This window comes from Centruroides vittatus, unplaced genomic scaffold (assembly GCF_030686945.1).
Source record: "Centruroides vittatus isolate TY-2023 unplaced genomic scaffold, ASM3068694v2 contig_3039, whole genome shotgun sequence".
Lineage (NCBI taxonomy): Eukaryota > Metazoa > Arthropoda > Arachnida > Scorpiones > Buthidae > Centruroides > Centruroides vittatus.
In genome coordinates, this window is record NW_027121950.1 from 135,491 (window position 1) to 161,021 (window position 25,531).

The following is a 25,531-nucleotide window of genomic DNA, read 5'->3' on the forward strand; positions in this document are numbered from 1 at the left end:
TTAATAATGCTTCCTATTTAGTACCGGTACTTTATTGTTATTACTATTAATCCCATTCTATTGAATATACAATCTTTTATGTGAAGAAATAGTAGTATCTTCAGAAAAAGGAGGAAATTGAATTTGCTTTTTTTTCTCCAAAAAGTAAAATTTTATATAAACCTGCTCTTGTGAATGGTTTGAAATATCTTCGAATTTTTTCATTTTTTTGTAAAATACAGTAAATAACTTGACACAGATGATAACGGAGGCCTGAGAAAATATCGAGGGTGCTATAGTATTTAAAATGGTTGCATTAAAGTAAAAAAAAAGTAAACGAAAAAAAATTTTACCAGGTTCACTATTTACTCGAGGTCTAGGGTAATTTACTCTGAACGTCCCTGATAAATAATATAATATAGAGACCCAGTAATAGTCATCACTAAACGGCGGCCATTTTTAGAAACGTTTCTTTTTAAAATGCATACAAAATAACCTTTAAACTCGGGCCGCTTTTAAACAGTAGTGGATAATCCCACCGAAAAATCAGTTGCCTATGAACAATGGTCATTTTCAGGTTTCTATTAGTGCCGTTGTTCAGAGGTTTAACTGATTCTTCAATCGATTTTAAACTCGTGTGCTAAACGTTTCATGTAATTTAATTATTCTTCATTAAGTTTTTTGATTGATTCAACTCATTTACTCTTAACATTTAGATAAATTCCTTCCTTCAACTACTATAACTGATCTTTCATTCTAAATATCTTCTAAATCTAGAAGTTATAAGTTGTATTGATTGTGTTGACAGAAAATACAAAACAGGAAATTGAAGTAATCTACTCGATTGGAAAGACTCAATTGACAATAAAACTTTTCCCAATTCTACGATAAGATTTAATCTAACTCAATGTAATTTGAGAAATAGTCAAAGTAAAATTGATTAATTTGGAATAAAGAAGATTTAAAAACAATTCTATGGAATTAAAGTAGCATCAATGTTATACTTATTTATCTCTAGTTTCGGAGAGAATTAATGAAAAAATCATTAACTTCCGCTTAATTTTGTTTAGTCCTTTACCTAACTTTGAAATAGTCTTATTTTTTGTATGGAATTAACTGGATATTAATTCCAGAAATTTTTTCTATACATTTAAACCATGCAAATAATTAACTGTAATAAAAAAATTTTCTTCTACTACAGATGTATTGGCGATATATTGGCAACTTAAGCTTACACTTGTATATAAGGAGCACTGATGATATTAAATTTTGGAGTACGAAAGTAAAAGGGGTGAGAAGATAGGGGGATCGTGTCCTATCTTAATTAGGGTCGGACTTAATGACGATTTTGCTCGTTATTAGCATTTACAATGTTTTAAAAAACTTCATCTCTATCCTCAAAATTAAGCCTTTCGTTTTTTTTATAATAATTGAGCTGCAATTTGAAAAAAATTAAACCTATAAATTCCCGCTGACGTCCGTCTGTCTTTCCTTAATCTCGAGAAAGAAGCAAGGTAGTAAGATAGAAAGACGAGACCAGATATGGAAAGCTTAGGGGCAGGAGGCCCTGATTAACTATATAAGAACTTCTGTTGAAAACAAAAAATCGCGTTATTTCAATTCAAAAAGTTTCCCCCGAAAGGTGTTAGATGAATCTATTGTTAAAGGAAAAGAATAATGTACAGGGGTAAGACAGTACATACTAATTTGAGGTGGAGAACATATATTTTAAATTAAATAAATTAAAAATATGATTAAAAATTGCAGCCCGGCATTGTGAAGATGTCACAATAAATAATTGCTCGTTAATATTATAAAGATTTTTTTTAAATAAAATCTCGTAACAGATGGCACTACACATGATTTTAACTTTGTGTTAATGTGTCAATGTTTCTCAAAGATTAATATTTTTATATGGGAAATTTATGCAATTCGTTGCTTGTTTTAATTCTCGGAGAATTAAAACAAGCAACGAATTGCATAAATATATAAGTTGGTCGAAATACAAATTACTGAAAAATTTGTAGTCGTACTGAAAATTTTTTAACTGTTTAATTTTTTGCCACGTAAAACCTGTTAACTTTTAAGCATTTAAGGAAATCTGCAACTATTTTAAGATTTTAATAAAAATTTACCAATATCATATTTAAATCTATATTTTTCTGTTGTAAATCCCAATCCTAAATGTTTTTATATAATTAGTGGCAATAATAAATTTACTTTTCTTAATTTCTAAGCTAAAACTGGAGTAAACTACCAGTAATAACATAGAACTAATTCTTTAAAATTTTTTTTATCGGATATGGAAAAAACGCATTTTAAAAATCCAAAGATTGTCAGCAGCAGAAAAATGAAGAATTCTCTTTCTCTTCTCACTCCTCTCCTTCTTTTTCTCCTCTCTCGCTCTCTCTACTTGATCTTGATAAAATAAATATCTTATTTTCTTCATCAAACGACTATAAAAATAAAAATTGATGTATATTAAATTTTTGTGTAATTTAATTTTAATAAACTTCGAAAATAAAAATAAAGACAGTACCGTATATTTATTGATAAATTTACTGTTTCTCTAGCTGTGTCTTGATATTCTCTCTTCTTTCCTATTTAATTAATTTATTTTATTCCAAATTCTTTTAACTAAACTAAACTAAATAGATTTATTTTTGAAAAATGTTGTCTTAATAGCATAATAGAATACAACAACTTATACACGATATATAACAAGCATATTAAGTCAAATGAAACTGTGATTTAAAAACAATAAAAATTTAAATACTATAATTGCTTATTTCCAGGCAAGATATCCCAATAATACACATACACAATCATTATTATTATTATTATTAAGGGGTAGAGTCTACTCAAGGGTCTAATTTGTTAATAGAAAGGGAGGGGATAGGAAGAGGATAAGAAAGAGGAGCGGAGTGAAGGTCTAAGTAGAGTGACAATCTATTCTTAATTTTTATATTTCAAAATGGGATTAATATTTTCTTTCGTTCAACAAACAAAAAAAACTAATTTTTTAAGACCTTGAGAACGAAGATTATCAGAAATTCAATTTTAAACGTTATTTTTTTATTAAATAAGTAAAAAATGTAAAATTGAAATCCGGATATTAAAATCGATTATTGAACTTTAATATAAGAGTTAATATTGGAAAAATTCGGATATTATTAAAGAAGAAAGAGTATCACTCGAAGCATCTAAGTAGCGATAAATCGGGTGAAGTGATTGAGACATTCGTTTCTGATCGTTATTTGCGCTAAGTCGAGTGAAACTGTCAAGCCTGACTTCTCTAACGATATCCTGTGTGATCCAATTGCCAAATGTTCTCCTCTTCTAAACACATCTCTCACGTGGATCATATCAGAATGTTCTCCAATCGATACGCTTCACAAAGTTTTTGATATTTCGAGGATATATTTAAAGAACTAATAAATAAATTTTAAAGTAACCTATATCAAATTTCAGTAAAGAAATGTTTATAAGTGTTTCGAACTTATAAGTGTCATATTTTTAATATTATTACAATTGATAAGAACGTCAAGTAACATTTGGAATCTGATTAAAAGTCTGAAACACAAATACAACATTGACAAAAGTCTATCTATTTACTAATAAAGTTCAAAATCAGTTAACCGAGATCACAAAAGCTTATAGGTCTATAAAGATTAACTGTGTTGTGCTGCCTGTACTTTAAAAAGTTTTAATTATATTTTTAAATTGAATTATACTTCTAACCTAATGAGAAATTTGTATTAATTAACTACATAACATCAAATAATGTAATATTTTATCTTATTATGATATTAAATTTTGAAAACTATTTAAAAGTTTTAATTCCTTTGTGTAGAGTTAATTAGAATAAAGTAAAACTCAATTAATTTCTTGATATAATGTGAAAGTAAGAAAGTCTTCAAATGTAATTGCCTTTTATGAAATTCAAAACTCCTGAACACATCTGTTGTTAGTCTGATCTTTAAGAAAGCTAAAATAATCTGCTGGTAAGCAATATACCATGTAATGATTTATATTCTTTAATATACTGAAAACTTTGTGATATACTTAGTTTCTGGGTGTCTATTACTATCACTCTATATAATTTTCTTTTCATCTTATATCAATAGAATATATCAAAAAACCCTATGATATCTTATAAAGTTCTGCAAACTTTATCTATTAAATACAGTATATATAATAGTAGTTTACTCATACAGAACACTACAAATAACTTTTTTATCTCCAGATGTTTAATGGATAATCCAATCTAACAACACAAAACAGGTGTTTCGATGTTCCATTACTATATTATATTTCACTTTTATTTGATCATGTTATAAATTTTGCTCTTTTAATCTGTATTTTTTTATCGATTTTTAACGTGCAATATCAAGTCTGCTTTTCACATCACATGTTTACGCTCCACTTTAATTGTAGAGACAGCACAGACTTACTTTTAATTGTACAAGAGACAAAACTTTACATACGATAATTCAGTGAGAATTGAACTTTCAAAAATTTATTACTCGATAACTAATTCTGATATAAACGTAAACTAAGCATTAAATTGTAGAGGAACTCTACAATTTAATGCTCACGGATTTTTCTGATTTTACAACTGTTCAGTATGAACCCCATCTTGTCTCCTAGAAATGGTCATCTGTACGGCCATACACATGACCATTGCCACTTGTTTACATGGCCATAACTTGTTTATTATACTCAAAATTGTTATTATAGTATTACAATATAATTCTGATTAAAAAGAAAATTTGGTCTAAACTAATTTACTGAAAAGGATATTCAGACTTAATGAGACAAACTGTTCCCATATAATTTTTATAACATATTTAATTATAATAAATAAGTTAGGAAAATTTAATATATTAAATGTCAAAACAACGAAACGAACAAAGTAGAAACTCCATACAAATGAAATATCATTGAATTTATTTTTTTATTTTTTATTTTTTTCATTTTCAAATGTAAGATACATTATTTTTAAACAAATGAAAAATTGGTTTGAAAAGAAAAACATTTTAAAATATTAAAAAATTTAATATGCAATTTTATTAGATTGAGATATTTTTAAAACATTAAAAACATCAATGAAAATTAAAATGTTAAAATATTCTACGCACTTATCGGGATTCGCGGTGTTTGATATAATTATATTCTATAAATACATTGCGTCATACAAGTATATTATATAGCCTATGTATATAAGGAAATTGTAAATATAAATAATAGAAGCAGAAATGATGTATTTATATTTAGAATATATGCTATTTAACATCTTTATTAAGAATTAAGAAGAAGCGATCAATAAAATATTTTTTATTTGTTTTATTTTTATCGATTTAACAATTCCATTTTGTGGCATTACCTTAACTAAAATCAAATAAAAATATAATTTAAAAAATTACTTTGTATATTTTTATATTTTCTTAATACATGTATAGGAACATTCTCTTCCTTCAGCCTGGACTTTTGAGTCCAGGCTGAAGGATTTTCATGTTGCATTTATAAGCCTCTGAGTTAATTAATTAAAAATTAATTAACTCTAATTTTTAATTAATTAACTCTATTCTTAATTCTGTAGTATCTAAATAAAGTATCTAAATGTATTTGAAAGAAACTAGGTGCTAATGGTTAAAATTTAAAAATTAATTAAAAATTTTAAAATTACTTTTTAAAAATTTACTTTCTAAATTTTTCATGTTTTAAACTGAATACACATTGGCAGAGACTTTATATATAAATAATAACATTAATTTAAACAAATAATTAAATTATTGTATTTAATTAAGTTATATAAACATTTATTTTGTATATTCAGTTGTCTAATTTTATTTAAAATCTTTAGAAAATTAACTAAATTCGGCTTAACTCATTCATTGTTAATTAAAATTTATAACGTAATTTGATTAATTTAAAATTTAGAATAATTATTATTAGGATATTAACGTATAGTTTAGAATAATTGCTGTTAAATAATTATTTTGTTTCAGAATAAAAATTAAAGAAAATAATTTTTAATTAATATAATCTATTTCTAAACACTATAAATTAATACATTAATCATTTCTATATACTCTGTAATTGCTTTATTCAGCAAAATATTGCTCTTCGGTAAGCTACTACCTCGAGGAAAAATGCAAAGTCAATTCTTAAGCTGGATTTAATTTCTTGAGTATTTTCTTTGACAGTTGCTGCATCAAAATGACGTCAGTTTGATGTCACAGCCATCCTTCGTAAGTGTCACAAACAAGTTGAAAGGGATTCAACTTTTATAATGTCACGCTATACAAAAGAACTTAATTTGGATTTACGCCTACAAAAGCATTCTCGGCGCTCCAGTTGTCGAATTATAAGTATTTTATTTTTATATTTGACTTTAAGTAAGAGGAGTTAATTGTTAAACGCTTTTAAACGACAGCTAACGAGAAAGATCTCAAAGGAGAAGAAAACCAAGGTCTTCTCAGTGGAAGCACGATAAGATTTCTAAGACAATTGAAAATCTTTTTTATGTTTTACACCTCACGCATTTGATTAATCGTCTATTGCGGTCCATTCACTATTTCTCTTCACCTTATCTCTCCGTCTTCTCGGTCTCTTCCTCTCTTTCCTTCTGGTTGCCAATCTTTAATCTGTTTTACTATTTTTTCATGTGTCATTCTATCGATGTGTTCTAACTCTTTTATTCTTCTCTTTGATATCCATGCAAACATTTATTGCTTGCACGTTACGTTTCTTTCTTAGGTCATCATTACTTATTTTATTCTATTGTGTTCTACCTAATCAGTGTAACCTTCGAATAACGGATACCGTCCAGACCGAGAAATTTGTCCGCTATTTAGAGATGTCCGCTGTTGGGAGGTACAGTACATGCCGGCTGCCATACTGTATTTTAACGTGGTCATCATACAGTGAAGAATACGATAGATTACGAAAACATCAAATTTGCGTTAGGGAAGTGAAAATACCGAAAAGTATACGCAGCATATGGTAATTTTTCCAACGTTTTTGGTGTTTTTAATAAATAAAACCAGATTACTCTTCTCTTCTCTAACAGAAAGAGTATTGTTCGGTATTTTACAACCTGCCCTCCTTCCCATTTCTATTTTAAGTCAGTCTTTATTGACGCCTAAGGTCAAAATTCGTCCTCTCAAAGATTATTTGAACCGATTCTTTGTTTTTTTCGTTCTAAAATATTTCGTATGTAATTAATTGTTTCGGCATATTGAAGGCGAAACATTGTGTTTTCGTAAGGTGGATTATGGATTACGGCGTCCGTTATTTACAGTGTTCGCCATTTACAGGTAAATATAGATGTCCTATTGAAGGGTCTGGAGATTATAAAAATGTCCGTTAAGTAGAGTTATTAGCTATTCGGGCGTGTCCGTTAATGGAGGTTTCACTTATATTTTCCTCAATGTTATCATTTCACAAGTGTTTAACATGTTTCGTCTTTGTTGTCTCTGCTCTTATTCCAATGCATTTGTTGACATTGTCCTAATTGGTTTATAAATCTTAATTTTAGTTTATTTTTGTATATTTCTATTATTCGATATTTTGCTATTTAAACATTGTGACACTATTGCAGCCTGCAATGTTTTTCTATTTACTTCTTTTTATAGTTTACCTTCGTTTAAATATATCCAAATATTTGAATTCATTTATTTATTCCATCATTTTTTCGTCTAATCCTATATCTACATTTTCATTTCATCTAGAAATCACCACCCACTTTGTTTTTCATATATTTTCATGTTGCATTTATAAGCCTCTGAATGGAAATTTTCTAATAGTTTTTGCAAATCATTTTTGATCTCCTCTAACAATACCGTTTCGATATATTTTAAAAAATATATCGAAACGGTATTGTTAACGGTATTTATAACGGTATGTCCAATATCGTTTCGATATATTTTTTAAAATATATCGAAACGATATTGGAAAAACTACTAAGAATAAGAAGAAAAGGAGAAAAGCTAAGAAGAATGGTAATAAGAAGAAAAACTATTTATAAATTATATTTCATTATAAAAGATGAACAAATCTCGGAAATAAATTGTCTTAATGCCAATTAAAACTAAATTGTGTAAAAATAAATTCATTATTTTTTAAATTCATACATTTAAATATAATTGTAATTAATTTCTGATAAGAGAAAACTTCAAATTAATATTATTTTAATTGATTTTTCTTAATTTTTCTTAGGAATAATTTTTACGTAAAAAAGTTAATTTAATATCAGACAAAGAAATAATTTTAATAAATTAATTCATTTGCATTTATAAATAAAATTATATTCATTTATTTATGATTTATAAATGTCACAAAAATTAAATGCTTAAGCATGAAATAAAAATTTATTTTATGGTTTAATTATAATTTATTAATTATGACTTTTCATTTATTACTTACTCAAATTGCTAGAACTTTAATTATGATAATAGATTTGTTTTCATTTAAGTAAATTGAGCATAGTGTCTAAATGCAGCTTATATCATAAATAAAGTATATTTGCATTAAAATACAGATTTTTGGTGGCTAAAGAGTCGGTTAACTGTAAATGTTACAAGCAATTCAGCAGTTTTCTATACGTTCTAAGTAATAAATTATTTCTTAAAACAGAAATTTAGTCTGTACAATTGTTAAATGAATTTTGGACCACCCTGTATATTTTCGAATACCTTATTAACTATATACAAACTTCCGGTATAGACCGGAAATCACGTTATTTCAATTCAAAATTTTCCCCCGAAAGGAGTTAGATAGATGACCAGCTTGATGCAATTGTAATCAGGAGAAGTATGATGTATAGGGGCAAGACACTGCAGTACTAATTTGATGTGGGGAGCATATATTTTAAATTAAAAAATTAAAATATGATTAAAAATTGCAGCCCGGTAGAAGTGCGGAACTTAAGGAAATAGGAAATAGGGAGATAAAAGGTCATGTGTCATATCTCGAGTGGAATCACGGACTTAATGAAAATTACGTTATTTCCATTTATAGCATTTTAAAAACTCATCTCTATATTCAAAATTGTCTTTTTAGCCTTTTATAATAATCCATAATACTGTGTAAAAGTTATATTTAATAACATCTCGTAACAAACGGTACGATACAATTTTAACTTTGAGCTAGTGTCATAGTGATTTGTAAACTTAAATATTTTTTTAATAAAGATTTTTATCATAATTCAATAAAATTACTCCTTTTAAGTTTTTATTACAGTCAAACCTCACATTACGAAAGCCCCTGTTTATAAACAAAATTTGGTTCACGAACAAAATTTTTGCTCCGGTTTCTGTACATAACTCGGTTTCCGAACATGCTACTCGGCAGAGCCGACCACCGATGATCAACTTCCTATACCGCCTACGTTAAAGAAAGTCGACGACCTACCAATCAACGACAGGACTTCCGATTCAGAAGTTAGTGGCGCCGAGATCGCTCGCGTCACGTAACGAATCATCGATGACTGCTATTTAAATTACATTTTAATGCGCATGCGGAAAAAATACTATTTCCGTTTTTCGGTACGCGCCACAGGAGAATTTAGATCAAATTATTTAATAAAAACTGCGTTAATTGTCATTGACATAATATAAATAGCGTTCGAGAATTCCTGTTTAAATATGCTTAAGTTAAATTAAATGACAAAAATTTATTAATATTATAATTAATATTATTTAATATATTAATTCATACTAGGTAGGCAGTTAATTAAAGTAAAACTAATAATTAAAACTGGCCTTTACACCGAAACTGAAACTAAAACTAAAAATTAAATGAAATTAAAATTGAAATCAAATTAATTGTAACGCAATATTTCGTAAAGTAAGGATAAAGTACTTGTCGGTGTTGATTGATTTGGTTATATTTCATCTTGGCAGTCAGAGCTAAGTCTCTATTTATAGCATTATTGTAAAGTATTAGTTTCTGCTTTGCTTCGTTTTCGATTGGTGGTGATTGAACATTTTCCTTTTAATATATACAGTATATAAAATAAATCTAGGTGTAGATATAGATAAAGTGATATTATATACAATGTCATATTACTTTTCTACGCATTTTATGCATGGTGTTTTAGGTATTTAACAAAGTTTTTTGGGGGGTCGGGAACGGATTAATCCATTTTATATTGTTTCTTATAGGAAAATTTGTTTCGGTTTGAGAACAAATCTGTTTCCGAACAACTTTTAGGAACTACTTAAGTTCGTAAACCGAGGTTTGACTGTACTGCAGTTTTATACCTTAGTATAATTGAAAATTATTGGACTACCTAATGGTCCCCTTAACCTCTTGTTATGTTCGAGCAAGAGCCCTTGCAAGCGTTTTTAATACTTCCCCATTTTGTTCAATCTCTCATCCATTTCATCTTCGTCTTCCTTTCTCCAGTATCTTTCTTCAGCTTTTTAAATTAAATTTATAATAATATATATTTTTTAATATTTCAATTTATTATTATTTTAAAACTTCTCAATTTTTAAAATTTTTTAAAAAATTATTGGTATGTTTCTTGTAATTAATAATTTATATTAAGCACTTGAATTAAAAACAATTATTTTTCATTGTTGGACTATATAATTAAAGCAAATTAATTACATTTTTAATATAATTAATTTAATTTTTTTTAAATCGTAATATAAAATTATGCAGGAATGATTGGCATTCCATTTACATTTTTAAATACGAAAATTAATTGCATTTTTCAACGTTAAAAATGTGATTAATTTGCATGTTTTTTTGCAGTTTTAAATTCTTTTCGTAGGTGATTAATCCTTTAAAAATTCAATTCTTAAAATTTAACAACTTGTTAACAATAATTGAATAAATTAATATATTTATATTTATGAAAGATTATGAATGTTTAAATTATTATTTCATTTTTTATTTTCTAAAAAATTATTTTTTAATGTTTAACGTGCAAAGATTATTGTGACATCGACACAATAACGTGCTACAATTTTTAATCATACTTTTAATTTATTAAATTTAAAATATATGCTCTCCATCTCAAATTATTAATGGTTTGCCCCTGTACATCATACTTTTCCTTTAACAATACAGTCGTGCCAATCATCTATGTAACCCCTTTCAAGGAAAAGATTTCAATTGAAACCACGTGATTTTCGGTCTAGACTGGAAGTTCGTGTACAGTTAATTGGAATCTCCTGCCCGTAAGATTTCCATATCTGTTCTGCACTTGCATGTATCTAACATCACTCTGGGGATTAAATAAGGACAGACAACAGACAGACAGATAGACAGATGGCAGTGGAAATTTATAGGTCCACAGTTTTTCAAATTGAGCCCAATAATAGCTCCACGCATTATTACAAAAAACATTATAGTTAACTTTAATAAGTTCATAAATTAAATTTTATTCATTAAATTAAATTTAGCAAAATTTTAATGATAATGCATTTAAAGAATACCTCCTCATATAGAGATCACCCGATATAGTGATGACGGCCGGAACTTGTGCTAGGAAATATGACGTTACCGAATAGCCGAGGCATCAGCCTACTTCTCTGAAGGACTCTGGGTTCGAATACAGGCGAGCAACTCCCAAAAAATATTAATATTTCGGGTGATCCATCCCGGATATATCAGGCTCTGTCCCTCACTAACCGGCCGAACCCAAACTGGATATAATTAATAAAAAAGTTCCTCTCAGAGCGGAAACAGATTAAAAAAAACTCCGATATAGTGAACAATTTCGTTGATAGGGGGTGCAATTCGTAAGGATTTTCTACGGGGAAACTGGCCCCTATTTATGCGTAAGACACGTGAAGAAAAGCCGGAAAACTCCACGTGCTAGACTATTAGTTGGGCGCGAACCCACGACTAGTGTTCAGTGTATCAGTGTTAGTGGTTTCATTTATTCGGCCACATGTGAGTCTCGCGGCCTCTCTATATATAGATCAGATATAACATTTTAATAAAAAAATAGATCTTCTTTCATTGGGAATTACCTAAAAAGATTTACATTTTAATCCCAGTTTCATATTAATATTTTAATTATTAATGTTCATATCTTCCATTCATAACCTTGACATTTAACGTTATTATTAATGTAAAACTTCTATGACACCATTTATATTGATTATCATTAAATAAAACATAATCTAAATTTTTATAAGAAATTAAAGTAATATAATTATGCATATAAAATTTACGTAATTGATACTTATGATACGTTTTACTTCTTTAACTTTCTAATTTTAGGAGAGTTATAACGATTAAATAAAATTCGTCCTTTTGTGATTTAATAAGTATTTTTCTTTATTTTAAATGTAAGATTTTAAATATTCAAAAATAATAACCTGATAAGAGAAAATTATAACGAATTTTCTATATTTAGATATTCTCATTGTTGAATCAAGACTTGATAATCCCTAATTTAGTTAGATAAATTAGGATTTTTATCTACAATTCTAGTTCATTTATCTACAAAAAGAAGGGATATATTAGATTTAATAAATTTGATTAATGTTTTATATTGAAAATTATCCTTATTTCTAGAATAAATATAGGTTAACCGTCATAAATAATGCAATGAACTCATTAGTGTAATGGCACAATCTTCATCACTCCCCTTAAGCGAGGAACAGCTGTCACGAAAGCAATTTCCAAGCAGAAATCCTATGAAAACTCCTTAAAATATTTAATGAGAATGTAATTTTAGATATTTTATGATTTATTCAACTTAAATATAAGAAAATTGTGATTATGTAAATGAAAATTTATTTTTATTTAAGTCATTTAATATCATAAAATTAAATGTTTCTAATCTTATTTTCTCGTTTAATTATTTTTAAAACTATTTAAATACGAGACAATGCAAAAACAAGCATAAAATTGTTCCTACTTTTAACAATATAAACTTAATTCTAACAGTAAAACAATATCGATTGATAATAAGCAACTCAACACATGATAGATCTGCCAAAAGGGAGAGGAGCCATCCTAAGAAAAACTAGCTCCTATTTATGTGTTAGACACGTGAAGAAAACCCGAAAAATCACGCGGTCAGCATGTTGGTCAGATGGGAACCAACGACCAACTAATAGTGTTTAATGGTGTTATCCACTCTGATATTATAAAACAATAGGACAAAATATTGTGTGAACCGAATGAGGCTCTAAGCTGAATCTTAAATGTATTATATGTCCTTTTACTCCATACATTTAAAACTGTGAGGGTCTTAGGGTCTCGTGCTTTTAAACATATTGTTACTTCGAGAAAAGAGATCACACAGTACAGTACCTAAAAAGGATAAACTCGATTTATATATTTTTATACACTTTTTTATATAATAAATAATTTAATAAATTAATTTTTTTAATTTTTGGAACTATGTTACGTATTTTATTAAGAAATACGTTTCATAAAGATAAAAATATGCTATTTACACTACTATATCTTGTAATTGTGTATTAAAGCTATACGACACTAAAATTTTGAATAATAAATTTGTGATTTATTACACATAAAATTTCCATAAATTACAAGTATTAATGTAATATAATGTCTAAATGTTTGATATTTGTTTGTTTATTTGTTTGGTAACATCTGTTCAGTGACTCAACACAACGTATTGTGTTTCTGAAAAGGAAACTTTATATTAGTCACAGTGCATCGATTCTAATTTAAAATTTTACAATTGAAAAGTTTCTAAAACTTAAAATTGTAAAAATTTTAAATTATAAAATATTCAATGTCAACTAATCTTTAAGAAAGCGCAATTAAAAAACTCAAATAATTACAAAATTATGTTTCTTGGCGATTACAGAAGAGAGTTTGATATACAGCTAAACACTAGATTCTATAAACTGCTCCTAAATATGCAGGAGGACCTATCTTTGTACTAAATAATAATAAATTTAAAAGTATAATGCCCTTATAAATATATTATGACCTCGTGCTATTAAATATATAATTTATTTGTTTTTCTTATATAGCCTCCAACAAGATTAAATCTGATAGTTATTGACACGTTATAGCCATTTTAAAATAATTTATACTAATTTTTCCTATAAATAAATATTATTTTGAAAGGTAATGAAGTTTATGATAAAATGAGTTTTAAAAAAAAGTTAAATACTTTATCCTATTTTGTGGAAAATCGAGCAAAAGAATTACAAAACAAATCCTAAACCAATGCCACACAACTGCTTGGTGTTGTTAGAAGTGACAATCATTTACTTTCTGGTGTTTTTTTAAGCGTTTCTTTCACGAGGGAAAAAGATTTCTAAGTGTATTTTTTGTCTATTCAGCATTATATGTATCGTCTTAGAAAGTCTTTAAACCAAAAGAAAAACCTATTATGTTGTGATTCTTTCGGTAAATTTAAGTGATCTATGTGTACTTACCATTCTTCTATTCGAAAATCTATAAAGATTGTATTTCCAAAAAAAGAATACCATCAAAAAACATCAATACATAAATCGTAGAAGTGATCAAATTCAATGGAAAAATTCAAAAGATAAGAATAAAAAAACAAACCTAAAAATGGAAATGCGAAGAATTTCAGAAATGCAAATAAATTATATCAATTTAAAATATTAAAGTTGATCGGAGAGAATTAATTTAATAATGATAATTGAACATTTTTATAAAAGCTATTATGTTCAATCAATGTTCCTAAGAATATATTTGAGAAAATTTTACAATTACAGTAAAACCTCGCTTAACGAGCGATATTTCGCATAACGAGTGATGAGGAGAGGGAAAGTCCCGAATTGCGCGCATGCGGCATGCTCCATCAGTCTGTGTTTAGCACTCATTCCGCTAGCATCTTAGTGTCGCTTGTGATCACATATTTTTCCAAACTTGGGTTTACACATATTACTTACTGTATAAACATCAACAACCATAGCCCGTTATGTAATAAACACGCCGAACGTTATGCCAAATTCTTGGATCATTAAATTTAATGATCGATTCCAAATTAAATTTTAGAAATGTCCGAATTAAAAATTAACTATTTATAATTATTAAATTTAATACGAGATGGAAACATAACTGCCTACCTCTAGTCAAATTAACTAATTTCTAATATTTAATTATAGCCTTTACATAACCCAAGAATTTGGCATATCGTTTGGAGTGTTCATAAAACATATTAGCAGTGATTTTTTTTTTTTTTTTTTGTTTTTATTTCTGCAAATCGAATTCTCATTCCAGTATGATTCATTCCGCGCTAGAAAAAAAGATGATGATGATTCACGCTTCTTAACAGTGTATATTGTACAATTATTTTTGAATAAACGTTATACATAAAACATTTGAGCATTTTTTCGGCGTGGAACGCATTATCGTATTTCACATTAATTTCTATGGGAAAAATTGTTTCGCTTAACTAGTATTTCGCATTACGAGTAAGACTCTGGTACGAATTATGCTCGTTAAGCGAGGTTCCACTGTATATACCTACATACTCCCAAAACTATATGGAAACATTTTGTATGTAAATATATTATATTTATGTAAATTAGCACGGCCAGGATAATGTACGCGAGTGTTTTAAATATATATAATCAATACTCTAACGATATGTACGCGAATATTCTACGTGTATGCATGAACAATTCTTCAAAAAAAGCAAAAAAATGTCAATTTAATTTTAAAAATTAAGTAATTTTATTATCAACGATAAATTTTAATTAAATTCACTAGCAAATCTCGTCGTAGTTTTCGTCTGAAATTTGGAATTAAGGAATTAATTTTATGTACAAATCTACAGTTAACAAACTGCTGACTTTGCACAAAAAGAATACGTATCATCAAACTTGTTTATTATCAGCAATAACTTTAACTTGTTTCCCGCTTACTTAGCATATTTGAAATTAATTTATTAAAGTCTGTATATAATTTTAAAGATTGAATTTTTGTAAAACTGCTTAAAAGTCTCCTCGATAAATCTTAAAGTGGACTTTATATCAGTTATTAACCAATTAGTGACGTTAAAAAACTCCAGACCATCCATAAAAAGGAAAATCGATCACGTTGACAGACAGGTTATAATGTTAGAAAATTAGTTATAAAATGTTATAGGTTGTTGTTATGAAATTTATTTATCGATTATAAACTTTTATGTTAGTTTAATTAGTAGAAAATTTAAAAAAATCGAACCTAAAACTCGTGGAATATTTTTAAATTATCGGGTGAAAGTTGTAAATGTTTCGAGTGTTCACCACTAGACAGCACCACGCTACAAAGGGTATTGAATTTTGAATTTATTTATCTATAAAACTTTCACGTACCCCTTTATATATAAATAAAATAGAAGGCTTAATTTGCATTTACCATTAGCTTTTAACATTAAAAAGTATTGTTTTAACTCATTTACAACTTGAAATGACCACTAAATAAATTACACAATTAAAAATTAACACTAATTTACAATATTTACAAATTGTAATAAATGGTGTAAAAATTTAATTAAAACATAAAAATCGATATAAAAATGATGATACTTGTGTCACGTATCTATAATTGAAAGTAAAATTTTTCGAAAAATAAAGGACTAATTTACTTAAATTTAATATTAAATGTGTAAAGAAACACTGGAAATTCGAGTTATTTATAAATGTATTAAATGTTTAAATGGTCTGATTAATAATTTTGTATTCATTGCAAGTCGCATGCTCTCTCGTAAGAGTTGAATGCGCATGCTTCACGTCTATCCAAGGGTGAGCAAACGGTCGCGAGCTACACTCGCCTTTAAGAGAAGATCGAGTGAAGTGCTCCTGATATTCCCCACAACGTGCACGTGGATTCCGATATTTTCGGACTCGAATTTATACTTCAGGTAATGTGTCTGAATATATTTAGCTTAGAAACTTTTATTTAATTCGCCAAAAATGGCCGACGTGTTTGCCGTTAGTCTGCACGCGTTTGCCGAAGATAATACCCACAGGATATCTAGGACTAACCATTCTGGTCCAACCGAGCTAGGAGCTGGAACTTCCGGTTTGTTATCTTTACTGACTGTGATTGGCACCAGTTTGTCAATAGTGGGGGTGGTTCTGACATTCATCACGTACAGCCTCTTCTCCGACTTGAGAACTCTGAGTGGTAATTCTCTACTTAATCTTTTGGCTGCTCTCTTTTTATCTCACCTGCTCTCCGTTATCGGCGTGGAGAGATCTCAAGATCACAATTTATGTCTAACCATGGCTTTCCTTTTACATTATCTCTGGCTGGCGGTACACTTTTGGGTGACGTCTATGGCTTGGGATATGTATCGTACGTTTCGAGATAACATCAATCTACAACCGAGCACCCTCAATGAATCGCAGAAGTCCTTGTTACGTTGTGCTCTATTTTCGTGGGGTGTGCCTCTTGTTTTTGTAGGATTATCTGCCGTTTTACATTTTAAGACACACTTAGACGATTTGCCACTTGTGAAAGATTCTTGTTGGATTGTTGGCCCCGGTTCCCTCATCTACGCTTTCGCTATACCAGCGGGCCTGCTGTGTACCTTTGACATAATCTATTTTTGTAAAACAGCGATTGTTATACATCAAACGGTGGGCCTACAGATGAATAGAAAAACTAAGAATAAAATGAGGAAGAGGAGATATTTACAACTTTGCTTATATTCAAAATTGGTCATACTACTTGTGGCAACTTGGTTCTCTTGCGTTATGGCGCAACTCACGAACCAAATATCTCTTTGGTACGTATTCACGCTACTGATATCGCTTCAAGGTTTCTTTGTCGCCCTTTCTTACAGCTGTAATTCACGAGTATTTCGTCTTTATGGAAAAAATTTTCGATCTGGAAAATCGACTTCCGGATATGGAACATCGGAATTATCCCAGTCCACGAGTTTGACTTTATTGACATGGCAACCATCTCCAGATTCTGTTTAAATGTACACCAAATATCAACTTTACGTATCAATAATCAGCAACATTATCAAACATTTTATTAATATTAAAACCATTGTGTTTATGTGTAATTACATCGTAGGACTAAGAAGAAAAAAAAACGTTAAATGGTGTTTATTTTGTGTAGAAAATAAGTAAATAAACATATATAGATTATTTATTGCTTAAAGATGTATATATATTTTATAAATATGTAATTTTTCTGATCATATCCAGTTATTTTAAATGACATTCATGTATAATATCGTTATGTTTTCCCTAATAAAATTCAGAAGCATATCCTAAAAGGTGTGTTAATATATAATTATATAGAATTTAAATACACAATTTTAAAGTTTAACTATATCAAGTACTAAGAACCTCATCTCTACACACGTGGTGTAAGTGGAACGTGCCAGATTTTCTTCTTTCGTATCGCACTTCAGACAACAAAAGATTATATTACACATTAAATCGTTTTATAAAAAATTATAATCTCAAGCCAAATATTAATCTTTTTATAAGTTATTTATAAAACTCAAATAATCTTCTCTATCTTTAAGTATATACAACAGAAGATTCATCGTATGTAAGTGATAATAGCTAATTTTTTTGCTGGCAATATTCTTGATCCTCTAAGGCATTTCTATGCACAATAATTTCGAGAATAATTGGAAATTTCTTTTTACTTTTTATACATTTAGCTGATATCTATTTGCTTACATTCAATAACAATTCTTATTCAACTGAATAAAAAGATAAAAATCATTATCTTATTCAGAATATTTGTTTATTAAGCAGTCGTATAGTAATATAATAAATATTAGATTTTACAGACAAATATAATTTATTTATTAACAAATAAAATAAAATTTATTTACTTTTTAGGTTCATCAAATGTAAAATACTTATTATTTACTTATTAATTTTCATTAAAAGTAACTGATAAAATTTTAATAATCTCAGTTTATTTCTTAAACTAACTTTTAAATATTAAAATCATCAAAAGTGTGTTTAAACTTTCGCAAAATATTTTATACCATAATTTGCAGAATAATTAAGTTCGAAATAACATTATTAATTAATGAATTTTTTATTGTTATTTTTTACTTATTGGGTTAACAATACTTACTTGAAGTGTATGCAACTTAGTTTAATTGTTTCTGAAGAAATTAATTTAAAAATTTTATAATAAAGTGACACAAAAGTTTACCATTTAGAAAAGTAAATTGCTATCTTATATATAAACCTAATTGCTTGTGAATATCAATAAAACTGTTCGAAATGAAATCCTTCTATCAATTACTAACAGAATGCTCTTCTAAACTTAGTTTACGACTGGACAAATACGACTGGAACAGACAATAGAAGAATACTGTTAACTGTCTTTTGGGTTACTTTATTATGTAAGTCTATTATGTAATCGGTCAATGAAAGATATTCCTGAATTACCTTCAGAAACTCTTCAGTATAAACCTGATAAGGAGAGTTACAAAACTAAATTTATATAACTTTAAAGGAAATATTATATTAATTTTATTATCTACAAGCAATTTTTTTATTACATAACACATCAATATATTTTATTTTTTTTTACATTTATCATATATTATTTTTATAATAATATTTATAGTGTTTTTAGAATGATAATAATAACAGATAAAAAATTGTTTATAAAAATTATCATAATTGAATATCAGAATGCTATTTCTGTATAATTTAGCAATCAAAACAATTTGAAAGAAAAATAAGAAAAATAAACAGTAAATAACCCTTTAAAGTATGTGTCTTCATGAAAATTAAACATGTAATACTCAAGCAATTTACCGTGAAATCAGTCTAAAAATAACAAGAGTAATTTTGACAACAGCTGACAGCCCCAGTAACAAAAATCAATATTATATATATATATATAACCCATGGAACACGTGTCCGTCCGTCGTCCGTCCGTCGTCCGTCCGTCGTCCGTCCGTCGTCCGTCCGTCGTCCGTCCGTCGTCCGTCCGTCGTCCGTCCGTCGTCCGTAACGTTATGCCAAAAAACGGGCACTAGAGGCGCCCCTATCGTGTGTCATATTTCAAACATTTAAATTATTATTTAAATTAACAATATAAATTATTATTATTCATTTGGCCAATAATTCAATATATCTGTAATAGGAATTTATTATTGTAACGGAATGCCCGTAACGTGCACTAGGGGACGAATAACGAATGAATTGGTCTGTTAAGATTAGTTTTTAAAATAAAGATTTCTATATATTTATACTCGATTTTTTAAGTACATTAATTCTATTTATTTGAACTATTTTGAATAAAGAATATCTTCACTTTCTAATATAGAAATACTGTTTGCTGTTTGTGTATTGATTTTTTAAGTTTAGTTTTTAAGATGAAGAATTGTATACATATATATATATATATTAAGTGCTTCAAACTTTTAAAAATTAAGCGCATAAAACTTTTATATATTAAGTGCATCAAACGTGCCTCATAGGAATTTGTAATGCTGCTAGAACGCCCACTAGGGGTCGTCCCGGACTACTAGTCTAAGACAGCGATTCTCAACCGACCCCCCAAATAGTAAATATAAATAAAATTAATATTTCGCGACCCCCACCCAAAGGAATAATGACAGTAAGCCTTACTATTACTAATTGAATTTTGACTGTAATTATGTAAACCAATGCAACCATCACAATAATTTCTTTTCTTTACATGTGTACTTATTGTAAGTAAAATGTTTATAAGTTTATAATAAATGATTTTTTCTCATAAAATGATTTCATTATTGTTTCGTTCCCCCTTTAATATCACCGCGACCCCAGGTTGAGAAACGCAAGTCTAAGATAAAGCAAACGTAATTTTTTTCAGAAAATAAAGAAAAACATAAGAAATCTTTCCACTTAAACCTGTTTTTCTTATCACATTGTTCTCATTCAATTAAATGAATTTGTCTGAAAACTTCAACATCCTTATTTAATTTTTTGAAGAAGTTAACCGTGACACTTATAATTATAAACAAAACACTTTTTTATATCAGGAAAAAACTCAGGTAAAGAGTTTATAGAATATAATATAGTATTAAAAGATTCATCTATCCAGCTGGCTGATTTTTCTTTATTATATCATCAATTATAAAAAGAGCTATCAATATGAGTTATCTGGATTGTGCCGAAAGTAGATAGAAGCGATGATATTGACCTTCTAATTCTTCTAATTATCCTTAGTAATTTAATATAATTCCCTTTTTTATAAAAAAATAAATAAATAAAAAGTTAGAAGAGTCAAGAAATCAATAGGAAAGAAAAAAAACAAAGTAAAATCAATTAAGAAATCGATAACAATTTGTAAAGTATACCATTAATTTCTTTAAATTTTGGTGAAATTTAAGATAATATTTTTTTAAAATATATTAAAAATAAATCGATTTTTTATGATAATTACTCTATTATCTTAAAGTTTTTAAAGTAATTTTTTTGTGTTCGTCGTCCATTAAGTCACTCCTATTACTCGTAAATCACAATATTTACCTAATACCTCAGACATATTGTAATTGCTGGAATAATTTTGTAATTTTAGAGAACGTATTGTGTTAGTTGAATTCGCTTTACAGTCGATAATTACTAGAATCGTCACGGGAGATGTTGGCGATGTAAATGAGAAACAAAATAGAAATAATACTTTTGCTGTGTGTCTTGTCAGAAATTGAGAAACTTTACTAATTTACAAAAGAATATCTATTTTTAATGCTCGATTTTAGAAATTAGAATTTTATAAAAGGGCGTATACGTGTTACAATTTATCGCCTAGTCAGCTTTACAATAATGGGATTACTCTCTTTTGTCATATGTCTTCTCATTAGGGAATGGATATTTAATTATTGGATAGTATCAGTTAGTTGTTATACCTTTTAAGGCTAGCTTTTGATAGTTTTGCCTATATTAAAAATGACACCCCATCTAGATAAAACTTCGTAAAATTGAGTTATTAGTTGATTATGTTAATACATAATTCAGATGTTTTTTAAAAATTAATTAATATGTAATTCGGGAGTTTTCTATAACCCACCAATTATTTGAAATTAAGCTTAATATAATACGATTTATTTTATATATCCCTAACAATCTTGTAATGCCAAGATATAAAATAATGCGATTTTAGGCACTTTCGTTTACTCTTTCCACTGTATGGACAGGAAAACAGTCTTTTTTTCTGTGTGGGTTCTATGACACCCACGACGGGATAACAAGGTAGGAGGAACGGATCCCGAATTCATCCTGGATCCTACAGAGAAGCAAGCCGACGTCTTAATAGCCTTATTCCAGCTTGTTAGGTACGTACACATGTTCTTGAAATATAAAACATTAAATTCAAAATCTCATAGTTCTGGATATCCAAAAAAAACCTATTTTTTGTCTTCATTTTTTAATTAAAGGCCTGACTCCTTCGAGAAAGTAATATTTACTTTTATATACAGCCGTTACACGTTATAAGAAGCGCCTAATGAATACATATTACTAAGATATATGTATTACATAATCCAGCGCCGGATTTAAACTTATTGTACCTTAAGCTATACATGTAATATATCTTTTCCTCCAAAATTTACAAGTGTCACTTTCATAACATTCTACGGAAATTCATCATCAAAACCAAAGGGGCTGTCCATAAATGATGTCCATACTGAAAGGGAGAGAAAGAGTTATAGCAAGTAGGACAAGGGGAAAGGAAAACGTCCGTTTTTTTAATCTAAACTGTACCCCTGTGAGATCTTAAGCTGTAATATGTTTAACTTGTGTTTAACCTGGCTCTTCACAATAAGCATATAATACACAGAACGGCCCATAAACTCCGTTACCTAAAATTAAGATAATTTCTATAAATTTATAGTTACATTTTTTAAATGTACCGGAATGCTGTAAATTTTAAATCATGCTGGTAATTTATATTATTGATTTTTAGAATTTTGATTCTTCTAATAAAACCAAAACCTAGTTTAGTTTATAAACTATATATAACTTTAAAATTATTCAAAAGAAAATATTGTTCAATAAACAGCCTTATTTTCGAAAATATTTATAATTCAAAACCATATTATGTAAGATATCCCTAGACGAAAGTAAACATTGAAATTCAGTAGGAGTAGCAAGGATAATGTTGTAAATAACCACTAAACTTGTCCGTCCAGGATATTGAACACCTAGCAAAGTAATGACAGTCGAACAATACTCGGATAAGCACCATTTCGATCGAGAGGTAACGGTTCTTGTTGCTAGATTTACTCATTCTAGCAACACTTCAGAAATCTAAGTCCCTTTATTGAACACGATGAATTATTTAACGAATCTAAAGAAAAATAAAATAAAATTCTTTAACGTATGAATTTCTATTTTAGATAGATATTTGGTGATTTTATTGAACAAAAAGAAGAAAAAAATTCAGTTCAACATATTAAAAAAGCAATATAAAATCATTTATATCAAGAATAAGATTCCTTTAGTAATCTTTTACTTTAAAGAATTTTCAATGTAGAAAGGACTTCCGAAAAAATTCATCTCGTATTAATTACATTTTTAAATCAGAAAATTGAAGAAACTTTAATTAATTCTTTTAAAATTAAATTTAAGTTTTGTGATCGGTTATATATGCAATGTTAATTAATATATAAATTGACTTTCCTTTTGGGCTTAACTGACTGTCGACCCGCCCTATGTATGTATAAGTATAGTCGTGTGTCAGTATGTGTGTGAGACCCCAAAAGTCAATTAACAATAATAAAGCCTTAATTGTTTTCTTATTGAAATCTTTGTCATATTTTTTATTGTTTACATCAATTTTGTAAAACAGAAATCGATTTTTAAGTCATTTTTACTAATCATACTTACAAATATACTTGAAACACATAAAAGATGATTAACTGACTATTGGCCCTCCCTATATTTATGTTTTTCTTCTTACTAATCTTAAAAACTTCAATTCAAATTGAGTAACATTAAAATTAACTCATAAGAGTAAAAGTAATTTAAATTAAATAAATATAAAGTAAATTAACTTAAAGTATTATTAAATATTTAAGAGTGAATTAAGAAAAAAAAACAAATTTAAATACAATTTTCTGATAATATAACTTTAAATAATTTAAAATATAAAGAAAGAATTTGGAAAAACTTACACCTGAAGCAGTCTTGATATTCCCAAATCTCAAATCTCATCTCGAAACAATAGAAACGTAGTTTTCTTTATAATAGTAATTCTTTATTTAATCATTTATTTTTTATATGTATTTCCTAAAAACATTTCGTATCTCAATTGGAATTGATATTTTATACGTAAAAGTTTATATCTATCATAATTTTACCCAGAGGTTTTTGTAAAATAAACCATTTATTCTAAAAATTTCTTTACTAAAAATTAAAAAAAAAAATCGAGTAGTAAAATGTAAGAGAAACATTCATAAATTATCGAAACGTGTGACATTTTCTGCATATAAATGCATGTAAATTTAGGAAATTTATTTATAAATGTCATTTCTTCATTTGTTATTTGAACTTTTGTTACTATAGTAACTTTGTTTAGTAGATAAGTTAGACAGAAACAAAGCATTATCTCTATTTAAAGTGATAATACAAATTAATATTTTAATAAATTTTTATAAATAAATTAATAATAATATATCTATAAGATATAATTAATTAATTTACCTCAGAAATTGTTTAATTACATAATAAGTCTATACAGTTATCAGTTTATAGTAGAATCTAATCAAATACTGCATACACTAAACTATTTTTATAAAAATTAATTTTATAGGTTCAAACTTTAGAAAATAAAAATTAAAGAGTTTTTTTGGATAAATATTTTAAGTGAAAAATCGAATTTCACAGGAATGAAGTCATAAACGAGTGTAGGACATAACCATTTCTATACAGGATATAGAAAACTATCGATCAAACTTGGCTCAATGTCATTTTTATTTCATCCTTTTTAATATTTATCGCTATTCTCCATATAATGATTAATTCTCGACTTAAAATTTTCTCTTTTAATATTTTTTATATATTACTAATTTTATAAATGTCCTTTAATTCGTTATCCTTGTTTAGTCTTTATTTTTTAGTGCTTATTTTAATTAATGTTTAATCATTGTTTTAGTCCTGATTTAGACCTTATTTTAGTCTAATTAAATCCTTACTTAAATACTTTTGTTCTTATAACATCTTTTTTTAAAAAAATAATTATTTTTTACATGTTATTACATCTTTATTGAAATTAAAATTATGATTACATTTTTTCATATATTTCTTGAAGTTTTCAATTAAATTTATTTATTAATCTAATTTAATTTGTTTATAATTTAATAACATTTAATTTTTAAAAAAATTATATTTTAAATCTTATAAAAAGAATTATAATTAAAATTCTAGTTGCTAGCTCAACAAAAATATTGTTTAATAGAACACAAATGTTTAAAAATATATTCGAACTTTATAAAATTCTTCGATATTTTATTACGTCTTTTTATAAATTCTTTTGCGTTAATTTATTGTTTTTATCTTATTTTAGAATTTAGCCTCGTTAATTTAATATATAAATATATCTTTGTATAAATTAGTATTCTTTATTTAATATTTTTTATATTTAGGTTTATTATATT

At 27.4% G+C, this 25,531-nt stretch overlaps 1 protein-coding gene across 1 annotated transcript; it reads left to right on the forward strand.

Annotated features, from left to right (window-relative positions):
• The first annotated feature begins 16,719 nt into the window (after positions 1-16,719).
• LOC136972844 (latrophilin receptor-like protein A) lies at positions 16,720-18,162 on the forward strand. The gene has a single exon (XM_067267479.1). The coding sequence runs from the start codon at positions 16,866-16,868 to the stop codon at positions 17,877-17,879; it is 1,014 nt and encodes a 337-aa protein (XP_067123580.1). The 5' UTR covers positions 16,720-16,865; the 3' UTR covers positions 17,880-18,162.
• The last annotated feature ends 7,369 nt before the right edge of the window (positions 18,163-25,531 follow it).